Below are 15,978 nucleotides of genomic sequence, written 5' to 3'. Positions count from 1 at the left end.
AGACGGTGATAGGTGTTTGGATGGGAGAAACAAAGATCACAAGTCATATCAGGAAAGCCACAGAGAGTTCTGAAGGTAAGGGCAATGAACTCCTGCTGCATTTGGGAACAGACAGAAATTTAAGGAAGCGCATCATGAGGTCACAGCAATGAGGGAGGCCCAATTTCAGCAGAAAATGCTGCATATAAAAATGTGAAATATAATGCAATACACCTTAAAAATCAACATATCCCATGAGAACTAAACTCAGAACTCCTGCTCATACGTATTCACTGCATTAGAAGATGTGTGTTGCTCCTGAGCTTGGGCTCTGCTGAACCTCTCTGGGGAGGGATTTCTGTGGCTGTTACTCAGAGAGCTTTATGAAAAAGGCCACCCTTGACTACCCACAGATTGAAAGGGGGGCCTATCAAGGAGCCAGTCTCTAAACTAAGTCAGGCTCACATCACTTTCATACAAGACTAGGATTTGCTGACACTGTGAAATGCAGATACTCTTTTTTAGCAAATGAAACAAAAATCTAACGATGAAACATCTAATAAAAAGGTAAAGGTACCCCTGGCCGTACGGGCCAGTCTTGCCAGACTCTAGGGTTGTGCGCTCATCTCACTCTAGAGGCCGGGAGCCAGCACTGTCCGCAGACACTTCTAATACCTAAACATCTAAATACCTAAACATCTAATACCTCCCCCATTTCTGCTTCCCAGCCTGGTGATTCATGAACCATTTTCCTGTTCCTCCCAGACACTGACCTACTAACATGTGAAGCACAAGAACAGACTGATGTATTGGTTGAATTAAAAGACAGGCAGAGCTTAATTAAAAGGTTACATCTTCACATATAAAATAAATATTGTAGTCCATGGATATTTGTAGCATATGAGCTCCAAAGTGGTAGAGGGGTTCAGGTACCCTAACACAAGCAATGCTGCTCTTTGTATTTTTTTTGTTACAATAATGCTTGTACCCTTGTTCAGTCAAAGAATATATCTTATTTGTACACAAAAACATTAACCATGCATTTGACATAAACCACACACCCAAAAATAATTATAATAAAAACCATCACCAACCATACCATTTTTCTTAAAAAAGCATCAGGAAATGAATGACACTTTCCCGTGTTGCCCCAGCTTTTGCTTTTACTAAAACACAGCGCATTGTTTCCTACATGCACACACCCCCTGAAAACTTGTTCAAAAAAAGTCCCTAATGTCTAATAATGTCTAATGGGGCGAGTCCATGATGTTTGAAGATAAATGAGCCTCCCTCCTGTCCAGTCATTGCTATTTCCTGCATCATCTGCACAAATACCTCACACCAAAACCACATTATCTATTCTGTTCCATAACAGTACCATAGAAATTAGCAGACACCTAAAAGACATAAATCTTTAAATAGCAATCATGTTGATATCATTATTCAATGAAACGCAGCATGCCTATCTACCATGTCCCTCAGAATGCTTTGCAGAAACGCAATGTTAACGTACATTAGGTAACAGTATCTAAAAGCAAATTCAAGTGAGGTCTGTCAAGACTTTCTCCTTTTTAAAAAATAAAGCCATAAAATAAAGCCACTGAAAAATAAGACAATAGAGCCTTGCCCCCTCCCCCATTTTCTTGCTTCGCCATACAGAAACAAACACACACACACAAACACACCCTCTTGCTGATCAGCATCTATAGAAAGAATGGATGACAATAAGAGCTCATTGATAAATATCAATATCATAAGCCACATTGGCATCAATGAAACAATAGCACCGTGCATTTAGTGCTTACCTTTTATGAACTGAATTCGCTTCTCTTGGTGAGAAATCGCTTATGCTTTCGATTTTTTTTTAAACATCTCTTCTTGCGTCGTTCTCCGGCACACTAATCCAAGCCTTCCATTAACACACTCCATTGCAGATAATTGCCGGCAGCACACACTCCCCTGCTTTTCCCAGTTCCCAACACAGCAAGGATAATCACATTCCAGTGGGGAGCGAACAGATGGTGGATTCCATGGTAACCAACCCTCCTAAGGCTATTGGTAGAACTGTGTGACTACAGCTTATTTGGTAACAATCACTCTTTGTGCTTCAGCTTTGCAAATCCCCAACGATGGGACCATACAGCGTTTAGCACATATTGGGCAAGGCTAGCAGGTGCTTTGCCATGTCAAACAACACTGCAGCATAAACAAAACCGGGTTTAACCTTGATGATATGTTCACCCCAGGCAGGCTTCGTGTTCCAACAGAGCAATCATTTCATTTATTTTAAATTGCTTGCCTACCCCACCGCAAGGGCAAGCATATACAGAAGTCCAATTAAAATCAGATTAGAATTAAAATAATGCAAAGTACATACCAAAGCCTATCTAAAAGTGAGCTTCCAACTGCTTACATGTATTTACTATCTTACTCCAGGATTTATTATTTAGGTTAGAGGTTTCCAGATGGTGTGGAAGTGTGCTCATTCAACCTTACTTTTCAATTAATTAATGTTATTGCAATGCATGCAATTTATACTTCATAAGCAAAAGCAAAAAAGGCTATGATTGATCACCACGGGAAAACAAAAAAACCAGGTTCCTAATGTAGTGTTAAAATATCTATTAGTGTCCTGTAGCAACAAATATAGGAATAAACAAAACACCGACTTCTCAAGTGTGTTAATGAAAAGATGTACAACAAAGATTGCTTCCATATTGATTTGCTAGAAAAAGTGGTTTATACTACTTGGCAGCCTTTGTTGCATGCTGTTGTTTTCTGTATTTTCAAGTGGCCTTACCAAGGAATGCTGCAATATTCTAATATATGAATTTATTAAGCAATTATATTGCAAGTCCTTGAATTTGGCCTTAGTGCTTCTTCTGGATTCATCTGCCTCCGTATCCACCAAGCCTAGAGCTGACTGAGCAGCCAAAAGTTCTCTCTATTGCATATATTTAGACTTTGGGCAAGAGGGAATGTTCTGAAAGGCCGCTGTGGATCACTGCTATGCCTGCAGCAACTCATCTCACCTAACGTTCTCTTATACCACAAGTATATCTTATAGTAATGCAGCATAATAGCTCGCTGAAGAATGCTTAGCAAAATCCCCAATGTCATTACCTTGAGGGATAGAAGATGGGAAAACGTTATTTTTACAATCTTGCCTGAAGAGGAAAAAATGAAGCTTTTTGATGGTAACACACCCAGAGATGCTAATAATGGTTGCTGCTACATATCAAAAAGAGCAGGTTGACCATACATTTATTTTTGACGGTGCATAAGTATAGCCTCTTGCTCCTTCTGTTTCATACACACAATACTGCTGTGGCTGGCAAATACATCAACTGATCGGCAGGGCCATCTTAAGCACTTCTGGCGCCATGGTGCAAAGATCCCTCCGGCGCCCCTCCCTTTCCCAGAATTTAGAACTCGGGGTCCAACTTGCGGACCGCCTCATAGCCCCAGGAGCAGCCACCAATGTGGTGGCCGCAGCGCGGCTGACCAGACCACCAGAACCCCGCGATCGCTTGCGAGATTCCAGGGCACCTACCCCTTCTCCACCGCCTGACAATGACAGCCTGCTGCCGGTGCTCTCGCTGCTGCCCAGCGGCCCAAGGAGCAGGAGGCGGTTGCCACCCCGCCTCCTGTGCCCCGGGAGTGGTGGTGGTGGGGCGGCGGGCACCAGTGATGCGGAGCAGGCCCCTCAGGAACCACTCCCTCAGACGACAGCAGCTAGACGGGCGGTGGTTGAGGGGATTCCTGCGGCCGAGGGAGAGGAGGCGGCGGCCCATCCTCAGCCAACGCCTCAGAGTCGAGGAGCGGCTCCTCGTCCGCCGCCACAGAGCGCTTGTGGGAGCAGCACAAGCAGCAGCAGCACCAATGCACCAGCCCACGGGGGGGGGGGGCGGCGGCCCAAGGAGGGTAGGAAGGAAAGATGGTTGGCGGGGTGCAGCTGGGGAGGCTGCCAGCAAAGCCACGTAGCTCCCCCACTCGCTGGGGTGCCCCTGAGAGGCTGGCGCCCTGGCGCAACAAGCCACTAAGCCCTATGGGAAAGACGCCTCTGCTGATGGGCAATCAAGAACAGGTCTGCACAACCTGGAACGGGCGCACAGGCCAGCTGGCTGCAGCACCTTCCCTAGTGGAAGCTACCTGGGCAAATTCCCACTACCCCTTATTTTCATATCTCCTATACAGCAAAGCACAGCATAAGAAAGGGAGCTCAGACAGTACCCACACTCATGAAAAGTGGAGATAGCAGAAAGCCCGCATTGCTTTGCTTTCCCCAGATTGTTTTCAAATTCCTCCTAAAAGTGAATAATGATGGACACAGGCACACCTCACTAGGAGGGCATTCCATAACCAGGGAACCACCACTGAAAAGGCCCTACCATGGGTCAGTGCCAAGCAAGCAAACCCTGGTGGTGGCACCACTTACAAGGCCTCAGCTGCTGATCATAGCTTCTGAGATGGTTCATACTAGGGAAGGCACTCTTTAAGGTAGTTGGTGCATGGTCCATGGTGTCAAAAACTGATGAGAGGTCAAGGAGAACCAACAGGGTTCCATCCTCCCTGTCTCTCTACCAATAGAGGTCATCAATCAGGGAAACCAAGGCTGTTTCAATGTCAAAACCAGGTCTGAAACCAGACTGGAATGGCTCTAAAATGCTTTCTCCATGCAAACCTGCAGCTGGCTGGCCACTGCCCTCTCAACCACTTTGCCCAGGAAAGAAATATTAAGAGACTCAGCCTGGGAGAGGGCATTCACTGTGGCAGGCCCTAAGTTGTAGAACTTCCTTCTCACAGAGATGCACCAGGCACCTTCACTATACAGCTTTTGACGAAAGCTGAAGATACACCTCTTGACTCTGGCTTTTAACAACTGAAATGCACATTTTTAGGACCCACCTTGCTTCTGTTATTGTAAGTTGTTTTTAACTAACAAACAAAAATGGAACGAATTCTATTGGTTTTTAGCGTCAATCTTAAAATACTGAAAAGGCTCTTACTCCTTTAATTCTCCCCAGATGAAATGAAAAGCTACAAACCCTTTCTAGACCTAAGCTACTTAATACTAACTAGTGAACTGCACAGAGTACTTCAGCAACACTGAATTAATTGGCCACTAAGAGCCTTCTGTTATTAATAAGCCCCATTAAGACACCAAGCTTGTCAGACTGATCAGAAAACACCGCTTTCAAGCACTGCTCCTTTCCTGCTGAAGAATATATTTGCCATAGGGGGCAAGAGATCTCTGTTCCAGTAGGTTAATAGGACTCACGTATATTTATCTTGAACAAGCACTGTGTTTATTACTGTTCTAGATGCAAGTTATACAAATCCTCAAACAAACAGCATTGATAGGCCCCTACTAGGAATGGATAGCAAAGGAAATATTTATAGACTTTTGCATGAAATACATCTCAATCTGACACATGTGTACTGAAGCCAAGCTACTTTTGACAGCTACAGCTACCCTTTTGACAGCTACAGCTACCCACAGTTATCTTCAACTTTAATTAGAGGTATCCTTTTAAAAACAAGATTTTAATATCTGCGGAATTAATTTCCATGCACATTAACCACCTGCTGAGAAGGAAATGTTCATTCTTCATAGCATAGGTGGTGTGGATGAAGAGTCACACACCAGCAAGGAAGGGACCTCATATTCTTCAAGAATTAACAACATGGAGATTTTAGAGAATACAGTTTTGCTCTTTGAGGCCTCTAGCTAATAGGAAACCTCTGAGGTCTGTCTCGACATGCATAGCCTGATGACAGAAAGCAGTAAGAGCAGAAGCAGCATACTAGGGGCCAGTATGAAGGAAGAGGGCAGATAAGAGAGAGTCTTAAATCAAAGACAATATTGGATCTCCCAGATCAAGGACAAACCTTCAAAGAATCTTACAAGCTACACCAGGGGGTCACCAACCTTTTTGGACCAGCAGAGACAAGTGCTGTGGGTGCCAGCCATCAAACAGCTGCCATATGGGGCACAATCACGCAATACTGATATCACACACACACACACACACATGATGGCCACACCACCATACCCTCCAACACAACATGGCCGAAATATGAGACGCTATCTTCCAGGTCTCGACCCGCGCGTGAGTCGCATGAGCTGCACGAGATCATGGACCCGAAAAAGCGTGTTTTAACATGCTGCGTGAAATCACAGACCTGAAGAAAACACTTTTTGAAGGCTTAGATCTTGGCCTCAAATCACGTAAGAGCAAGGTGCCCAAAATGGCTGCCATTGTCTCGCAGGAAAGAACGGGATGCCCCAGTTTTTCTGGGGCAGTTGGTTATGCACCACACTCAATCTTTTACACACTCACATTGCTTTCTCACCTGTTCTCTCTCTGTCACACTCTCCCACCTTCTCACAGATTGCACATACAAAACAGACCACACATACAGAGCTCCCCACCTGTTTCCCCTCCATACATCTCTTCCTCTCCTACCCGTGCATCTCTCCACACCCTCCCTCCATTTCACTGGGCTGGTGATCCACCTCTGATCTAGGAGTAACTCCTGATTGTCCTTGTCCTGTAGGTCTATATAGAGTGAACAAATATTAAAAGATACAAAGCAGAGCCCCTAAGAAACATTTGTCATGCTTTTGGTAAGGCTCAAGAAAGGTAGAGTCTTAGCAAGCAAGTAGGTTACCTGGAGGGCTCATACTGCTCAGTAATAACAATAATAAGCTAGATTTCTATAGCACCCTTCATCCAAGAATCACAAGGTAGTTTACAATACAAAAACACAAAAATATATAGTGGTACCTCAGGTTACATACACTTCAGGCTACATACGCTTCAGGTTACACACTACGCTAACCAAGAAATAGTGCTTCAGGTTAAGAACTTTGCTTCAGGATGAGAACAGAAATTGTGCTCCGGCGGCGCGGCGGCAGCAGAAGGCCCCATTAGCTAAAGTGGTGCTTCAGGTTAAGAACAGTTTCAGGTTAAGAACGGACCTCCGGAACGAATTAAGTACTTATCCCGAGGTACCACTGTGTAGCATAGTAACAAATAAAATAATCCACCCACCCCACTCACAGTTTAAAAGACTATAGATTGTTTAATTAGCCAAAGGCATGGGAGAAGAGAAATCTTTTCGTCTGGTGCCTAAAGATATAATATGATGGGTGTTGCTGAGTTTCAAGTCTGGGGCTTCTTCTACTGAGATTTCAATGGCCTGTTCTTTCTTCTTCTTTTTTGGGATGACTTTACTATGTTCAGATGCTGCTACCAAGTTTCCCGACATCGCAGTTTGGTGAATTTCTTAACTTCTTAACTATATGGAACAACTGTTCTCCAGTTCATGTGCTCCATCTCTCCACCCTTAAGACTCTCACTAGCTGTTCTGATTGCCTCTTGGAGGTTTCATATCATCTTGCACCTCCATCCTATGATATTCCACACTATCAGGCTATTAAAATACTGGAGATACTTCACCCCCTTTCTATAAGGGACCTCTAAATTCTAAGGCCTATACCAAGTACATTGCTATTAAATATTTATGGAATGGTAGTGTCCAGAGGTCAGCAATTATGAACCTATTGTGCTGAGTGTGCACGGAACATGATAAGCTCTGTTGCAAAGTTATTACAATATGAGAGAAGGAAGCTGCTGAACATATCTGCGTGTCTGATATCCAATTGCAGTGCTTGCAGCATGCCTAACAATTATCCATAATAAGTGACATTTCAGAGTACACGATATTTTGTCAGCAATTCAGGCTGCATCACTCCTACTCTCTCTTCTGTAGCTGGAATTTAACGAAATTAAACCTTGCCATCCGCTGTGAAGAATCAGAATTCCTCTCCCAGGTTACTGCATATCTTTCTCCAAATACTACTGAGAAATTAGGCCTCGCATATTAATTTTCTGAGAAGCTGGCATGAGGCTCCATTTTATAAGCAGTTTAAGCTCAAATCTAGTGGCCTGAGGCAGGTCTTAGGTCCACGCAGCAGCTAAGCTCACTAACATGCCAGGTCTTGGCATTTGATTATGAAATCACAGCATCTAATCCATCTGTGACCACAGCTGTGTGCCTTAGCATCAGTCCAGGAGAATCAAGCAGAAGGGCGAAGGAAAACAGCACTATCCTCAATATCTGGTACATAAATAATGAGTCAGTCTGCATGGTTAACAGGTTTTCCTTTAATTAACAGTAATGTAAGTCAACAATTAAAATGACTTTTGCTTCGGAGTTTCAAGCCAGAAACTTTGGTATATGTTGAAGTCTCTTCCTCCTACCTCAACTGTCATCAATTCTCTAATGAAAAGAGGAACAAAAAAGTTCCTACATTAAAAAAAAAGCCCACAGCTTAACAAAACTAAAAGTGTACCAAGACACATAACAGACCTCAACAATATATTTCTTTTCAAAACGGACAGCATTTGTTAGATTTTGACCAATTAGCTTTCTGCAGAAATTTCTTACTACTATGCCAGAACGTGGGATCTGGTCATTAATTTCCCATATCTAGCTCATCTATGGCCTGTGCTATCATGCACAGGATAGGAGAAAGGGGGGAAGGAAAGGAGATAAAGAGGAAAGGAAAGCGGATAAAAGAGAAGCATTCCATCAACAAATAAGACTTTGCCAGCTAATCATAATGAAGGGGGAACAAGATAACAAACTAGATATTTGTAGACTAGGAAGCGAAATGAGAGAATAACATAGCTTGAAACTTTAAAACACTGAACTACTCAGTCATTTGAAATGGGTCAAGGTTATCAATGACATTGTCAGGGGAGTGCTTTGCACATGGAGAAAAGCTTATCTTGGGAACAAGAACCCTTTTGACACTTGACTGATAGGACAATACCTTTGGTTATCCCTGTATAGCCTCTTGTGGGCATTTTTGCCTCACCAAAGCCAGCCATCTCAAATACATCCTGATCCAACATGAGTACCACCACCAGCAATCTCTTTGCAATCAAGAAATGAAAAGGATTGGATTCTAGCTGCAACTGCATGAGCCACTATACACGCCACAGTTGGTTGATCTGCAGAACTGAGCTTCCTTATTCATAATATAAGAGAATATTTAGTGAGTAATGTTGCTGTTGTTTAGTCGTTTAGTCGTGTCCGACTCTTCGTGACCCCATGGACCAGAGAACGCCAGGCACTCCTGTCCTCCACTGCCCCCCGCAGCTTGGTCAGACTCATGCTGGTAACCTCGAAAACACTATCCAACCAATAGTGAGTAATATTACTCACAACCAATTGTGAGTAATAGCAAAACATAAAGCATTGGTTTTTTTCTTTTGGTTTTTTAATCATCTCCAGACTGCACATGACCAGTCTTTTGACAGAAGCATGTCTCTCAACAAGCATTTTCTTCTCCCAAACTAATCTGCGGACTTGGGAGGGAACATTGGAGAAAACTGGCTACTTAAAACTGCTGGAAAATCTGTGCTATAGTGGGATCTCCAAAGGACTTCTGAAGGGAAGGGTCACATGAAAAAACAAACTGAATAGTTTGGATGAGCTATAATAATAAACTCATATATACAAAGACAAAAGAAGTTCACCAAAGCTAAGTATCAAAATTATTGTAATAGAAAACTCCAAGCACTGATGCATTTAGACCCCAGACACTTTTCATTAGGGTGTATAAAGCACATTAGTAGATCCCTCAGTAGTTAGGCTTCAAAACTTCAGTTTAGAAGTAACTAAGCAAAGAAGACATACTAAACACCTACTCCAACAAGACTAGGAAGATCAGGCAAATATCTGAAGCAGTAATTGGCAAGCAGATTTACTTACAGATCCCCATGAACATATACATCAAGCAAGGTGTCAACTACACTTCTTAGTTTCCTTCAAGGAGCTTAATGTACTGGGAAGCTCAGAATATTTCAAAAAAGGAAGTACTGAATTTCATCACAGTTCCCCCCTGTGATGTGTGCCAGGAAACACGCAATAATGATTTAAAATAGAGCAACAGCCATTTGCAGAGAAAAATGCTAAAAATCAATTTTAGTTTTGCAAAGTTTTAAAACAAACTGTTAATGTATTAGGCACAAATCTAAGCACTTCTGGGTCCTATTGATTTCACTAGGTTTAAGCACATGCTTCACTCTTCCAGGGAAATCAAAAAACAGTGTTAGGTTAAACTCTTGGCTGCTTTATCCCCACTCCCCCTGCCCTATTGCACAGGTGGAATTTGTGTTTACTTACTGCATCCCATTTTACTTAAGGCTGTTCTGCTACTTCAGCTGGAGGAATAAACATTCTTTTGTTCAGAAAACAGAAGTGCTACGCAGCAACATCAAAGAGAGAATACATCCCACACACAAAGAGAGATGTTTCAAATTGTGGGTTAATTATGATTCTTCTTCTTTTATTATGTTCTACTGGGGCGAGGAAGGTGTTCTCTTGCAGCTGCTGCTTACAGCCACATAAAGGTGTAAGATCCTACCAAAAAATGTTGGAATTATTTACTACATTGATATCCCACCTTTGATCCAAAGAGCTTGAGGAATGAAACCAGTTTCTAAATACATGGTTCTTCTACATACAGGCATGGCCAAACCTGGCCCTCCAGATGTTTTGGGACTACAATTCCCATCATCCCTGACCACTGGTCCTGTTAGCTAGGGGTGATGGGAGTTGTAGTCCCAAAACATCTGGAGGGCCAAGTTTGGCCATGCCTGAATACACAATATCCGCCCTCCCTTCCCCACAGGTGGGCGGGGTTTGCGGGACTGAGGCTCACCTGGGCGGGTGCCACCCACCTGCTTGAGCTGGCCTTTGACCCACCCTTGTCCAGGGAGGACAATGGACGGCCGGCCGGCCGGGGGTGGGCCTAAGGCCAAAACAAAAGAGGCTGACTCCTGGGCTCAAGCCTCTCTTGCCGTTCTTCTTTCCAGGAGTGGCGGTTTTAGGCCTTGGCAAGGTAGCCTTTAGCCTAACATCAAGTTGGGGGGGGTTGCATTCATGCTCCCTTCCCATGCAGCGGCACTTGCAGGGCCCGTTAAAGGGCGAAACCGGGAGTCCCTGGCCCTAGAGCGGCGGCATGTAGGTCAAACTCCCCGGACGAGGTCAGTGGAAGGGCATGCTGTGTAAGTTTGCGCTTTGGAGTCCCCTCTCACTGGGCCTCAACTGCCTGCATATCCTCAGCCAGGCGGGCTGAGAGGGTTACCTGCCAAGGCCTGTGCCAAGTTTCCCACTTCTGAAGTTCAATAAAGTTGTGGCCAATTTGAACCCATACTCTGGTCTCTTGTGTTATCATTTGGGGAAAGGGGTAGGCACCTCAGACAGGGTTTAGTGCGTGTGCCCGCAAAGACTTTGTCCTCATAAGAACCCTGCTAGGCTTCAATTTAGTGACTGGCTCAAGGTCACAGCTTCATGGCTGTGTGGAGATTTGAACCTGTGTTACCCTTCAATCCTTGTCTAACACTAACCACTGCATCACAACGATTTAACGAAAATTAGGCATCATTTCTCAAGGTGGTGCTCCATATCACAGGCAACAAGGGGATGCTCCAGAAAAGGGCACCCCAATTATTTTCACCCTCATGTGTAAAACCACTTAACCCATGCTATGGGTTTCCTTCCCTCCCCACCAGCAGCAGACAGTTATGGGGAATGCGGGTGGAGAAAAGCACAATGAAGGGTAAGCTTTCCTATCTGAGGAGGAACAACTTAAGTTGCATACACACAACATTTTACTCTAGAATCAATGGAGGGTGGGTACTTGTTTTCTGTATATATAGTAGTCTACGCACGCTCACACACTATTGCCCTTGAAAAATGCTTATTTATAAACTGGTTTCATTCCAAAAATAAAAGATCATTGCATTGCATTGCATTGATTGATTGAGCATTATCCTGCTGGACACAGATGGAAACTGATGTAGACAGTCCCAGCAATTGGTGGCAGGGAGAGGTACCAAGACTGCAGTCAGCACTTCCTCCTCCTTTCACTTGGGGCACAAGCAGGGAGGAAAAGGCCTGAATAATCTAATCAAGGGGAGGGTTTTCAGATGTACAGTGGTACCTCGGGTTAAGTACTTAATTCGTTCCGGATGTCTGTTCTTAACCTGAAACTGTTCTTAACCTGAAGCACCATGTTAGCTAATGGGGCCTCCTGCTGCCGCTGTGCCGCCGGAGCCCAATTTCTGTTCCTATCCTGAAGCAAAGTTCTTAACCTGAAGCATTATTTCTGGGTTAGCAGAGTGTGTAACCTGAAGCATATGTAACCCGAGGTACCACTGTTTATCAGTTAACTCAGCCTTGTGGATGGCAGGATCTAGAATCAATCTTGATTGAAAGGAGCATATTGAAGATGAGCATGAATTATTCTGGACTGAGAAAAACTACAGTGCTACAGAAGGGTGTGTACACAGCCTTGATGTTGGGATGCAATTTTTAGTGGCATCCCTGTATTGTTAGTAACATGAGGTCCCGGCATAACTTTTCAAAGAACTGTACATTGTCTTACAACAATTACCTGAAGACCAACATTGTTGCTGATTGGTTACAGCACTACTTGTACTCACATAAAATATGCTTACAGAATTAGGACAGTCCTGCAAAATTGCAACCTTTACATGTCTGGGTAGGTTTGCCTACACAAATGCGTTTTAAGCATTTCAGCCACGTGCCCTTTTCAATTTCTGACGTTTTCAGTTGCATCATTATCTCCTTCCTACGAGCGATGTGATTGCTGACATTTGAATTCTGCACTGTCTTCAAATAGCTTTTCTCAGATCATCTCCCACTTAGGTATTCACCAGACAACTCTGGGCAACCCAGAATTCCAAGACTTGCTTTCTGTTTTTTCCATAAATCGTTATCCCTAATGTTCAAGGAGTAGCTTTTTTATATGCCTCCTTACCTAGCTATGATAGAGGGTAGTTCCCAAGATATGATCTTCCAGTAAGACAGGGCTTGTACCACTTGGTATCCATCGAGTCAAGTACTATGACTTGCCAGGTTTTTGACAGCCTTATGGCTTTTGCTAACATAGGCGGGAGAAAGCATATATTTTTAACTAAAGCACCCTAAGCCATGTAAACTGATTTAGAAGTACTTTGGAATTTAAAAGTCAGAACTTGACATTATCTTGCGCCTGCCACATGGGCTGAAATGCAGACAAGCTAATCAAACATTCCACATGTTGACATTACTGAGAACAAAGGTTTCTCAACTGCTGAATGCATGGCATTTGCTAACATTAGAACTGTTTCATATACTTCCTACAACCATGGAGCGTTATCTTATCATAAAATAATTACTTCTACTCCCATTCTCTGAAGTAGAAGCCTCATTAGACTATCAAAATACTAGCTTTCCCCATTAAAGCTACTTTTATGGTTGGTACTCTTAACACAGTTCCTCTATTGATTCCCTCCTCATCATTAAAATGAAAAAGAAAAAGAAATCCAAGGTCTTGTGCTGCTTTCTCCAATCTCTAACATGTTTCCCCCCCTATTACATTTTTTTCTAAGCAAAACACCCCAGCTACTTAGTTTTTCTCCAATGCTTTGATCAGTTTAAAAGTCTTCCGGATCAATAATGTCTCATTTGAATTCATTAGGAACTCACAACTGAATATCATACTATACTCCTTATAATATACTGTACTTCTTGAGACTCATTAACCAAAAAACAATGGCTCAGATGTACTGTTAACACCTCTGGCAGTGAAAAATTATTTTTATTTATGTGATTTATTATCCCATCTTTCCTCCAAGGAGCACAATAATGATGTGAAGAATTCATTTACCTTCTCTGAAATTTCTTCACTAACATTTTGACATTGTCATCTATGGTGATATGTTTCTAGAAATATCTGTGGTTTGTAAATATATATATATTTTTTACCAAATTACTCTTCAGTTTCCTTCACTGCTTTATACTGTTATTTTGGAATAGAATTTATTGCTCTTTCAGAAGCGATCTTCCAGCATTTAAAAATCCATGACTTTGCTATTCAGCCGTGCTGGCATTCTTTTGCACCTAACTTGTGCTTCTTTTAACCTGTGGAATAGGTTTCGTTTTAAAACAGGAAGGTATCAAATGCAGGAAAATGGGGAAAGTCCCCCAGAAGCTTTTTGCATCCATGTTTTAGAGATCGAAGACTCACATTCCACCATATAAATTTAGAACTTAAATGAGATTTTAGCATGTGTGAATTTGCAAAGATTAAGAAATAGTGATTATTGGAGACGAGACAAAAATGACAGCTCATAAAGGCGATGTGTTGTATCCATGGCAACTGAAAGAACTTCCTTTGTTGTTCCACTTAAAATTTAGCATAAAATAATTACAATCCACTTCAGCAATGCATTCTTTGCAATTCAGTGACAGGAGGACAAAATACAACATGTGCTTAAACTTGCAACTCTGAGGTGAAATCAGTGTGTTCTTCCCATGACACATTTCTTTCTTGCACTGTATTACACTAAACCACCCTCATATGGGAATCCAAGAATGATTTCAGGAACGCTTGCCTTGCAAAGAGATTCTGGAGGAAGTGCTGCGTAAGTCAAGTCTGCAGAACTTGTGATCCAGCAAGCCACACACAGCCCGACAGACATATATCATACGTTGCCAATAGGTATTTGACACTCTTGCAAAGCTGGGCAGATAGCAAAAGCAGGAAGCTTCACAACCCTTGATGAGTTGCTGTACATTGATTTATTGTCTTTCTGTGTCACTTTCCATGAATGCCAAAGCTGCTTACAAACAACAAATAACATAAGAGCATCACGAGTACTGCACAAATCATATAATGTAATCAACAAAACATCAGTAAAACCTCACCTCATCAGTGTGCCTCACCACCCATGCAAATAACTGGTGTGGGGCCCTGATCCAGATGGGGGCTGTAGAAAAGCCAAAGGGCTACAATTCTCTCTCACCCCCACACCCCCAAGGTCCCATTCCAGTTTGGGGAGATCACACTGGAAATTGTTTTAGAAAGATGCACACCGCATACAACGCAGAAGATGCTTTTCTTCTCTCTCTCTCTCTCTCTCTCTCTCTCTCTCTCTCACACACACACACACACACACACACACACACACACCGAGAGAGAGATACCTCTTCTGAGATGGCTTATGAGGTGGGCCAAGGTTCATTTTCCCAGGTGGCTTGTTCCCAAGGGCTCCTGGATAGAACTGAATCCCTCTACCAACACTTTATATGTGGGGTGGATACATGAGTGACCAAGTGTACCTGCTCCCATCTTGTTTAGTTTTGACTTTAGCTAGAACATTAGAAGGATCAACATTAGAGCCAATCTTTAGTGTGCTTGAGAGATGCTACCTTACCAGAATAATCCAGTATGCACAATTCTTTTCCACCAAAATGCATTGAAATGTTTACTGTATATAAATTCAATAAATAAAAATGCTGTTAAAGTTCCTTACATTTTCCAATACCATTTTTGAGACTACTCTCCACCCCCACCCCCCATCCTTGTCTTTTAAATGCAACATCAGTGTTGCAAAATCCAGAACTCACTTCTAATAGGGATGGTTTGCTCATCTTCTCCTTCAACTGCCTGCGCTCTCTTCCCGTTACATGCTCTGCTCCCCCTTCCTCTTTTCACACACCACCTACCCTCTGCTTCTACAGCTCATCATGAGTAAGGGCCAAATTACATAATTGCTAACTATTTTCCTTAAAAGAAGAACAAGAACAGGTGCCTAAAGCTGCAGTTAGCCAAAGGTGGGGAGATGTGCGGAGAAAGCTTGATTTATGAATGACAGTAAGCTTGCCTGATTGAAGCAAGGGAACCCAATGATAAAGTGCTTTTAAAATGCATGTGTGATTTTGGCCCAAGTTAGTGGCTCAGAGATTGCAAAATGAGTCAAGAATCCATTCCATGGACAAAGTGAAGCAGACCACATTTCTGTCAATGGTTTCCTTCCTACTGTTAAGTTTGTATAACACAGAGGCTGCATTGGACAGAGCACATCCCTCGTACAGAACCTGGAGAGATTCAGTGTGGAAAGATTCACT

The 15,978-nt window shown here is 42.9% G+C and overlaps 1 protein-coding gene across 4 annotated transcripts in view; it reads right to left on the bottom strand.

The window, feature by feature from the left end:
- Nucleotides 1–15,978, bottom strand: part of FGD4 (FYVE, RhoGEF and PH domain containing 4) — a 108,503-nt gene that overhangs the window by 64,346 nt on the left and 28,179 nt on the right. Inside the window, exon 1 of one of the 4 annotated variants that reach the window (XM_079992362.1) lies at nucleotides 9,769–9,841. The exons of 2 other annotated variants lie outside the window; for them this stretch is intronic. In XM_079992362.1, coding sequence (XP_079848488.1) covers nucleotides 9,769–9,790 — 22 coding nt within the window. In that variant the 5' untranslated portion in view covers nucleotides 9,791–9,841. Of the gene's footprint in view, nucleotides 1–1,784; nucleotides 1,991–9,768; nucleotides 9,842–15,978 lie in introns of those variants that run through there. One more of the 4 variants, XM_079992363.1, reaches the window with a different exon arrangement.

Source organism: Podarcis cretensis (assembly GCF_951804945.1).
Source record: "Podarcis cretensis genome assembly, chromosome: 10".
Taxonomy (NCBI): Eukaryota; Metazoa; Chordata; class Lepidosauria; order Squamata; family Lacertidae; genus Podarcis; species Podarcis cretensis.
Note: the sequence above shows the minus strand (reverse complement) of the source record. Positions and strands in the feature narration are given on the sequence as shown.